The sequence below is a fragment of the Papaver somniferum genome, unplaced genomic scaffold (assembly GCF_003573695.1).
Source record: "Papaver somniferum cultivar HN1 unplaced genomic scaffold, ASM357369v1 unplaced-scaffold_21, whole genome shotgun sequence".
Classification (NCBI taxonomy): Eukaryota; Viridiplantae; Streptophyta; class Magnoliopsida; order Ranunculales; family Papaveraceae; genus Papaver; species Papaver somniferum.
This window is the reverse complement of record NW_020631041.1, coordinates 2,504,563-2,513,956: the sequence shown is the minus strand read 5'-3', so window position 1 is coordinate 2,513,956 and position 9,394 is coordinate 2,504,563. Positions and strand designations below refer to the sequence as shown.

General features: G+C 36.7%; 1 protein-coding gene across 1 annotated transcript; it reads right to left on the bottom strand.

Annotated features, from left to right (window-relative positions):
- Nucleotides 1–4,856: 4,856 nt before the first annotated feature.
- Nucleotides 4,857–8,767, bottom strand: LOC113339943 (calcium-dependent protein kinase 1-like). The gene is made up of 8 exons (XM_026585163.1): nt 7,973–8,767; nt 7,004–7,147; nt 6,341–6,493; nt 6,109–6,224; nt 5,846–6,013; nt 5,525–5,652; nt 5,285–5,384; nt 4,857–5,184 (listed from the first exon to the last, which is right to left on the bottom strand). The coding sequence occupies exons 1-8, from the start codon at nt 8,688–8,690 to the stop codon at nt 5,101–5,103; spliced, it is 1,611 nt and encodes a 536-aa protein (XP_026440948.1). The 5' UTR covers nt 8,691–8,767; the 3' UTR covers nt 4,857–5,100.
- Nucleotides 8,768–9,394: the final 627 nt, after the last annotated feature.

The following is a 9,394-nucleotide window of genomic DNA, read 5'->3' as shown; positions in this document are numbered from 1 at the left end:
CGGTAGGTAACGATCTATTTTACCTACCGATTATGGTTGATGTTCTTGGATTTACAGTAGCAGGAAAATAATTGGTAGATAAAAATCTATTTTATCTACTGATTGTGGATGATGTTCTTAAGAAATGATGAACAATAACCAGAATCAGTAGATAAAATGATTGTTATCTATCGATTATTCTTGATTCAAAAAATTCAATTTTTCTGTACTAAAAATTAAACACAATCGGTAGATAATACACAATTTACTACCGATTATGGCAGTACCAAAATTCGAAAATTGAAGAACTTTTTGTCAAAAACTCATTTTGGGGCCAGTATATAATCGGAAGTTTAATTAACTTAAACTTCTAGCAAATATGGGTAATTTTCATTTCGAAATCCACTGCATAATTGAAAGTTAAGTTCACTTATCTTACTTTCGATTGTTATAATTCCAAAATTTGAAAAATCAATTTTTTTTTCTTTCCAAAACTCATTTTGGGGCCAGTATACTTTCGGAAGTTTAATTAACTTAAAATACTACTGAATATGGTAATTCTCATTTCAAAATGTCACTATATAATCGGAAGTTAAGTTCACTTACCTTACTTCCGAATGTTATAATTCCAAAATTCGAAAAATTAAGGATTTTTTTTCAAAAACTCATTTTGGAGCCAGTTTACATTCGGAGATGAAGTAGATAACACATATTCCGAATGTTGTAAGTGCAAATGCAGAAAATTTTAGAATTTTCGAAATTTCTGATTTTTGGGCCAACACTCATTCGGAGATTTATGTATGTTTTTGATCTCCGAATGTGACAGGTTCAAAACCAACCATGCCATGGCTCTAGGTGGTTCCAAAGGCCGTTATAGAAGGTTAGCCAACAGACTTTCGGAGATTTACGAAAAATAAGTTATCCTCCGAATATAGAAGTTGCAAAGCCAGAATATTTTACAATTTTCGAAATTTCTGATTTTTGGGCCAACACTCATTCAGAGATTTATGTATGTTTTTGATCTCCGAATGTGACAGGTTCCAAACCAACTATGCCATGGCTCTAGGTGGTTCCAAAGGCCGTTATAGAAGGTTAGAAAACACACATTCGGAGATTTACGAAAATAATTTATCCTCCGAATATAGAAGTTGCAAAGCCAGAAAATTTTAGAATTTTCGAAATTTCTGATTTTTGGCCAACACTCATTCAGAGATTTATGTATGTTTTTGATCTCCAAATGTGACAGGTTCAAAACCAACCATGCCATAGCTCTAGGTAGTTCCAAAGGCCGTTATAGAAGATTAGCCAACACACATTCGGAGATTTACGAAAATAAGTTATCCTCCGAATATAGAAGTTGCAAAGCCAGAAAATTTTAGAATTTTCGAAATTTCTGATTTTTGGGCCAACACTCATTCAGAGATTTATGTATGTTATTGATCTCCGAATGTGACATGTTCAAAACCAACCATGCCATGGCTCTAGGTGGTTCCAAAGGCCGTTATAGAAGGTTAGCCAACACACATTTGGAGATTTACGAAAATAAGTTATCCTCCGAATATATAAGTTGCAAAGCCAGAAAATTTTAGAATTTTCGAAATTTCTGATTTTGGGCCAACACTCGTTCGGAGATTTATGTATGTTTTTGATCTCCGAATGTGACAGGTTCAAAACCAACCATCCCATGGATCTAGGTGGTTCCAAAGGCCGTTATAGAAGGTTAGCCAACATACGTTCGGAGATTTACGAAAATACGTTATCCTCCGAGTATAGAAGTTGCAAAACTAGAAAATGTTATATTTTTCGAAATTTCTGATTTTTGGGCCAACACATATTCGGAGGATATGATTTGGCATATCTTACCGATTATGACACTGGGAAGATATATATTTCTCGAATGTATGTCATTATTACTCAAAAATGAAAAGAAATGAAGAAAAAAAGAGACAGAAAACATTCTAATATTGAACCGACCATAATCGGAGGTCTTAGATTTTTTTTGTCTTCCGAATGCATTCGGGAGATAAATATGTTACTTTATCATCGGAATGTGTAAGGGTAATCCCTCCATTCCGAATTATGCGAGATAAGGGTTGGCTACATTTTTCGTTTGGTTGACCTTTTTTATTTTATTGTTGGCCCCTAAATTCTTTCAGTGGGCCCTAAAAATTCTAGGAAAAAAATAAACGTAAATATTCCAGAGTAACAATATATTCAATTTTGTTTTTTAAAATCAGTTACGATTGGATTTCATTCAATATATGCCAACCGTAATTTTTGATACGGTTGGATATATATATATTTTACGGAAAATGGGTCATTTGTCCAAGAAATTTTAAAACATGGTTCAAATGGACGAGTAAAAATTAGTATGGGTGAAATGGACAAAAAAAAATAACAAGGATGAAACTGGATTCATCGCGGCTTAAACTTAAAAAAATAGCAAGGATGAAACCGGATGCATCCTGATATAAATTAAAAATAAGAAAAAATATTTGAAAATGGGTAGGATGAAACTGGTTACATCCTGGCTATTTCTATATTTTTGTCCATTTGAACAATATTTTTTTAATTTTTGTCCATTTAAACAGTATCAAAATGTACAAGTCTTTTTCACCCAAGAATTATTGATTTTGGTCTTTTTAACCAATTTTGTTTATTTATTATTATTATTATTATTATTATTATTATTTTGTAAGTAACCGCTAAAAAGATTTTGTGTTATTTTAGCTGTGAGCAGATCCTATTACTTCAAATTTCTGCTTAAATCTCTACACTCTTAAGGGCCATAGATTAGAAAATATCCAATAGCCATAATATGAGGACAAATTTACTTTACTTAATTTAATTGATTGCCTTGACTTTGAGCCAGCCTAGTCTCTCCAACCATATATTTCTTGTTGGCTACGTAAGAACTAATAAGATCTCCAAATCTTTGTTTGTGTAAATCAAAACGCTTGAGCAATGAAAACGCGTCAGGTTACAAGTAATAGAAGATTAATATCACCAAAGGAGGAAGACGATGCCTCATGTATATATTTATAAACGTTTCGATTTTGTGAAAAATGATATACAAAAACTCTCTTATTTTTCTAATCCGCAAGGAGTCGTTCCCATTTGAAGAGAAGATGTGCGGCCATCAAAGAAGTTAAAAATCTTCTTTTCTTTTTTTCATGCCCTCCACAGAGGTTTCGTGTGCTAGGAGGTCTCAGGTTCGAGACCAGATGGCGTAATATTACAGAATTTAACATGGATAGTAGAGTTAATTTATCTCCCATGCGAAGACATTAGCCACCCACTATCCGCTTCGGCTCCTCGGCATTGTTCCTCATGAGGCTCGCTGGTAGGCTAACACGGCAACCTGTTCAACTAATGTAGTAGTAGCTGTTTGGAGCTTAGCTTGTTAGGCTTCCAATTAATTAATTATATAATAACAATAATAAATATTAAAAAAAAAACGGAAAAAGAAAGAAAAAACACAAATAAGTTACGATCGGATACGAAAGACCGGAACACAACCGTGTATCTTTTACGGTTGATTTTGAAATACAAAAACCCTACCGTAACTGGTGTGGTTGGTTTTTCCCAATTTTAATGATTATCTAACCGTAAATTTGTCTTACGGTTGGATACGAAGGAAGAACCAACCGTAAATAGCTCTGGAATTCTAAAAACTTCAACTTTTTACATATTGTCACCAATTTTAGCTAAGTTAGATGCATATTTGATTACGTTTAGTCATTGATTTCTTCGCTTTGGGTAAATTAAAATCTAGGATTTTAAAAAAAAATCCCCCAAAAAAAGAATCCCTCTACTTTTTACCCACCAAAACTAATATTTATCTGATTTAGTTTTTCATTAAGTATAAAAGAAATTCACTAATCTAATCATTAGGTAATTAAACCAATTTAATGAGGATTGTTTAATCATTATGAAAATATTTTAGATAAGAAGCTTTTGAAATTATTAACCGATAATCCATTTTTGTCCAATTAATGAAGCCCCTATATTGAAATGTGAAGCCCCAATAATAGGCTTCAATTCCATAGCTGACTCCAGTTCTAGCTTGTGAAGATCCTCAAAACCAGTCTCATGCTTTCAGTCATTGCTAATGGAAGAAATAGTTTTCTTTCAGACTCTTATAACTTATGCTAAATTTACCGTTTCATTTCGTTTTCTGATAATGGAAAATGAATTCTATGTCTACAGCTTGAGAAACACCAGCAAAAGGAAAACAAAAAAGTGACTCTTACAGTAGGGAGAGCAGAAGCATATCAAAGTTATACTCGATAACAGAACTTACAGAACAATTATGCACACCACGGAACAGATGTTGCGACGAACAATCACAATTTAACTTAGAGCAAAGGCCGTGGGGAGACTAACTCTTTCATACTCGCCCATATGAATGAGTGAAGCTACTATTGGTAAATACAAAAAAAAGACACTACACGGGAGACAGTCTCCCGTTTAGTTTAAAAAAATTGGATTTTGGACCAGACGGAGGACTGTCCCCAGTCCCGAAAAAAAAAAAATTCTTCTTAGACAGGGGACAATCCCCCGTCAAACAAAAAAAACTTACAAAAAAAGGCTACAACCGTCAAAAAGAAAAAACGAAAAAAAAAAGTTTTTAACGGGGGACTGTCCCCCGTTTTGTAGTAAAAGTCTCTTTTTCCCGACGGAGGATAGTCCCCCGTTTAGTGTGAAACTCCCAACTACTTGTTCGACTGAACGAGTGTATGGAAGGACTTAAGTGAGTTGAAACCTACCCATAAGAGAGCCTAATTTGCTCAAATTGGTAGTGCACTCTTTCATTTGAAAGGGTGACACTACCCATAGCCCTTGCTCTTAGCGCCTCTTCTTTTAACTTATATTCGTGGTTAAAACGCTCAAATGATTACCCTCACAGCTTTTTACATAACTGTAACAAGACTACACAAGCAAAATTGTGTTTAATCACATATGTCACCGGTAAATAAATGGTGACTGCAGTTTATAGATATACTAAAACAGCATGGAATAAGAGACAATGTATATACTCAAGCCGAAATTTAACCGACAGCTCACAACACGGGGAACTAATAAAGTTGAATCAACAGGAGACAGGAATCCAGGATTGCCTCATTTGCGTCTTCTGTTGGTGACTAAGTCAGGATTGCCTTTTCTCATCATGGCTACAAATTCTTCGTAGTTTATTCTTCCATCCTGCAAATGGAAAATTGACAAAGATATTACTGAAAGTGATAAAAGACTGCATGAACTAACAGAAACATTATCGGATTAGATTTGATAGAATAAGACATACATTATCTGTGTCGACTTCTGCAATGATCTCTTTTATCGTTTTCTTGTCACCCATATTGAATTTTGCTAGACCTTGTTCCAGTTCCTCCATTGTGATGTACCTAATAATTCAGTGATACGTCTAAGTTTTTAGTGGACATAAAAAGTTCAAGACATCTCAATTGGTAAGAGAAAATGGTGGTATCACAATATAAAGTGGGACTAAGACATGGAAAACTTTTCAAGGGAAAGAAAAGATTACCCGCTCTTGTCCTCGTCAAAAAATTCAAAAGCAGTGTACAGGTGTTCTTCTTTCTCCATTCTATTCATGTGCATTGTAGCCGTTATAAACTCTATATAGTCAATGGTTCCATTCCCATCAACATCAGCCTGCGTAAGACATAATTTCATTACTTTCATTAGGAATATGAAGTACGGTGCAAAGGTGAACAGGATAATGGACAAAGACACAAGCTAATAATCGTCTCATTAAAATAATTTTCAGATTCAAAGTACGGGTGTTGTAGGCCGTAAAAGAAAACTAAAGAAGCCAACTATGGACACAATTACAAAGAAATCATACCGCCTCCATCAACTGCCGAACTTCAGATTCAGAAAGCCTGGTTCCCAGTTTTGGAAGACCAGCCTTGAGCTCTTCATATGTGATAGTTCCACTGTTATCAGTGTCCATGGATTTAAACATCTCCTTTAACCCCATGATCTCTTCTTCAGAGAGATTTTCTGCAATTACCTGATCAGTCGAAAAGGAAACAAAACTTGATTAGGTAGGTACTTTGTGGGGGTGAGTGCTTTTAGAACAGAAAAGTTCAAAGAAATCAGCCTAACCTTAAGAGCAACTTTCTTTAGCTTATTCATTGCGCGGAACTGCTTCATTCTACTTAGGACGGCAATATCAATTGGCTTGTCTGAAGCCTCACCGTCTACCCTCACCCATGGATGATCTGCAAGGTGTTTTAACAGAAGGCATTAACACAGTTTATTCTAAAATATCCTTATATAAACACACATTGATATATATACCCTTGTAGATTTACATGAGTTCAAACTAAAGTCATACTTAGGACATCAACAGCCGAAATTCGTTCTCTAGGATCAGTACGTAGCATCTTCTTTACAAGTTCCTTGGCACTGCCGGAAATGGAAGGCCAGGGCTCAGAAACAAAATCAATATGCCCTCGTAAAACAGCATCAAAGATACCCTGTTCATTCTCTGCATCAGAAAGTAAAGTGAGAAGAACGAACGACTCCAATGCATTAGACACCAGATAATAGACAGTAGATAATAGACCGGACCACCTATGTAAGACTGCCTCCTATTATATGTGTGCCCACAGACATCATTAAGGATTACAACTACCCATTCCGGTATTGTCTCAGAGCAAATCCTAGCTAATTTAAATTTTCGGGAAAAATGTAGTTGTGGTTGATATGGGGTTTCATTTGTGGGGCAATTGATGGCACACAAATCAACAAGATTCGAATTGTAGCCTTGCTTAATTTTGGGCCTGAAGAAAAACAAGTTTAAAGGGTGACCGAACATTTACAATTGGACACTGCTACGAGCTCATCTGGTGAGCCACTTGTCCGGCATGAACAGCTATTAAAAATCATCGAGGTCGTCGTCAGATGTGTTGGCATAGAGATAAGAATGACCAGCTATTAAAATTCAATGAGGTCATCGTCTAATGAGTTGGTATAGAGATAAGGATGACCTACATACCTCCCCAGAAGGGTGGGACTCCACTAAGAAGAATGTAGAGTATCACACCAACACTCCAAATATCAGCCTCTGCCCCGTAATGTCGTCGCAATACTTCAGGAGCCACGTAGTATGCACTACCAACAAGATCTTTAAACACTTCCCCTGCAGCAAATGTTATGATGATCAAAGTTAGCATCGCCAATAACTTTTCGTAATACTAATTGCATACTTATGCTGGCTACAGAAATATAGCTGACAGCAAACTTTAAGTTCAGGTGCATTTGTGGAACTCAAGATTCATGTTCTCAATAACACATAACTACACGTATCAAAAAAGACAAGTTAAGCAATGACAGGAGCAATTGACATCATTATTTGCCGCTGATATATGTTTAGCCATAACGAACGAAACAATCACCAATAAACCAAGTAAGCCCAAGAAACCACAACACCTATTAGATTACAACCCTTCTCTTCAGATAAAACCTCTGATCAGACGAGCCACTCAAATACTACACACACAGGTTTGCGCTCAGGGCCAGTAAAACCTCTGATCAGACGAGCCACTCAGTTTGCTTTCTATTCCTTCTAATCAGTTACAATTTACCATCAAGTGTCTAATGCGACTTAACTATAATTCACACTGAATGTTCGAAATGTTAAATCTCATAAAGTTATGCACCCAAAAACCTAGTCCGTCCGGACGATATGGTGCTATTCTTGCCAAATCATACAACAAAACTTGACTGAAATAATACCACAACTCATTTTCCATAACTACCTTAGGTCTACCATCAAACTAATCGACGTACTTCACTAGTTAAGGGCATTCTACTACACTACATGGTCTACATACAACAAATCAAATACATAAGCTCATCCATTAAGGCCTCCAATTTTACCATAAAATTGCACTACCAAATTCCCACAATCCAAAATCAAAATTCACATCAACATAGATAAAAAATCACAAAATCAAATCCATACCTGGTTTGAAGAAAACTGACAACCCAAAATCAGTAGTCTTAAGAGGAGAATCTTCACTATCACTCAAAAACAAGAAATTCTCAGGCTTAAGATCTCTGTGCATAACACCAAGCGAATGACAAAAACTCACAACTGTAATCATCTGCCTACACAAATCAGCAGCAGCACGCTCCGAATAATGTCCTTTCGAGATAATCCTATCAAACAATTCACCACCACCACACAACTCCATCACCAAATTCACACTCACACGATCTTCATATACACATTTCAATTCAACAACATTTCTATGTCCAGTCAAATGATGCATTATCTGCACTTCTCTTCGAACATCTTCGATATCGTCTTTATTGATCAATTTCCTGGTCGCAATTGATTTACAAGCGTATTTCTCTTGTGTTTCTTTGTGTGTGACTAAGTATGTGATGCCGAACTGTCCACGGCCGAGTTCAGGTCCGAATATGTAATCAGATCTCACATCTGACATTTTACGGCCGAGGATTCGACCGGTTCCGGCTCCAACTCCTCCTCCTTGTCTTGTGTTGATTGTTAACGGTGATCGGTGGTTTTGTTGTGGTGGATTGTGGTGGTGCTGATCTGGTGCAGTAGCTGGTTTTGGTGGTGGTGTGTGATTAGGAGGGCGGACGTTAAGATCGAGTACTCCTCCTGGGTTTTGATTTGGAGGGTGGCTTCCTGGTGCCCCGTTGCAGTTCCCCATTTCAGACGGCGGTGGTGGTGGTGGAGAATGAGTGAGCCAGTGAGTGAGAGAGAAAAAGGAGAAGTGAAGAAGAGAAGTCAAACTCTGGAGAGAGAGTAAAGTAGATAGATTCTGGAAAGAGAGAGTGTGAATCGGAATTGACTCATTCTGTCCGAAAACGAGACTTTAAATTACCCATTTTGTCCGTATGACTGCCACTAATTGGGATACCCTCCCGGTACCCTATTGGCTATTAGTAGCCATGTATGGTGAATGCCAACTATCCATATATCTATGACAATGACAACGCCAATGCCATCGGCCTATGGTAGAAAAACCCAGGAATATGAAATCCCCCAACATAGAATTGTTGGTAAACTAACCCAACAGTGAACCCTAAATGAAACCTAGCTCCCAAAGAGCAGAATTTCTTAGTATTTTTATTCTTTGAAGCGTGCACAATCTCTTAGTAATTTGCTAAAGATCGATGCCGCATCCACTACTACCATTGGAATCACCACTTACCAGCAGCATCACACCTTTAAAGTATAGCAACAATGTAATTAGTAACCTTGATACTTTGGTTGTTGTTGTAGTGGTGGATACATGTTACCGGTCCCAACAGTACAGCGTTAAGATGACGCATTACTGAAGTCAGTGGCAGTTGCATGCTCCGACGATGAAGCGCTATCACGGCTGAGACAAGAAAATCTACTTCGCACATT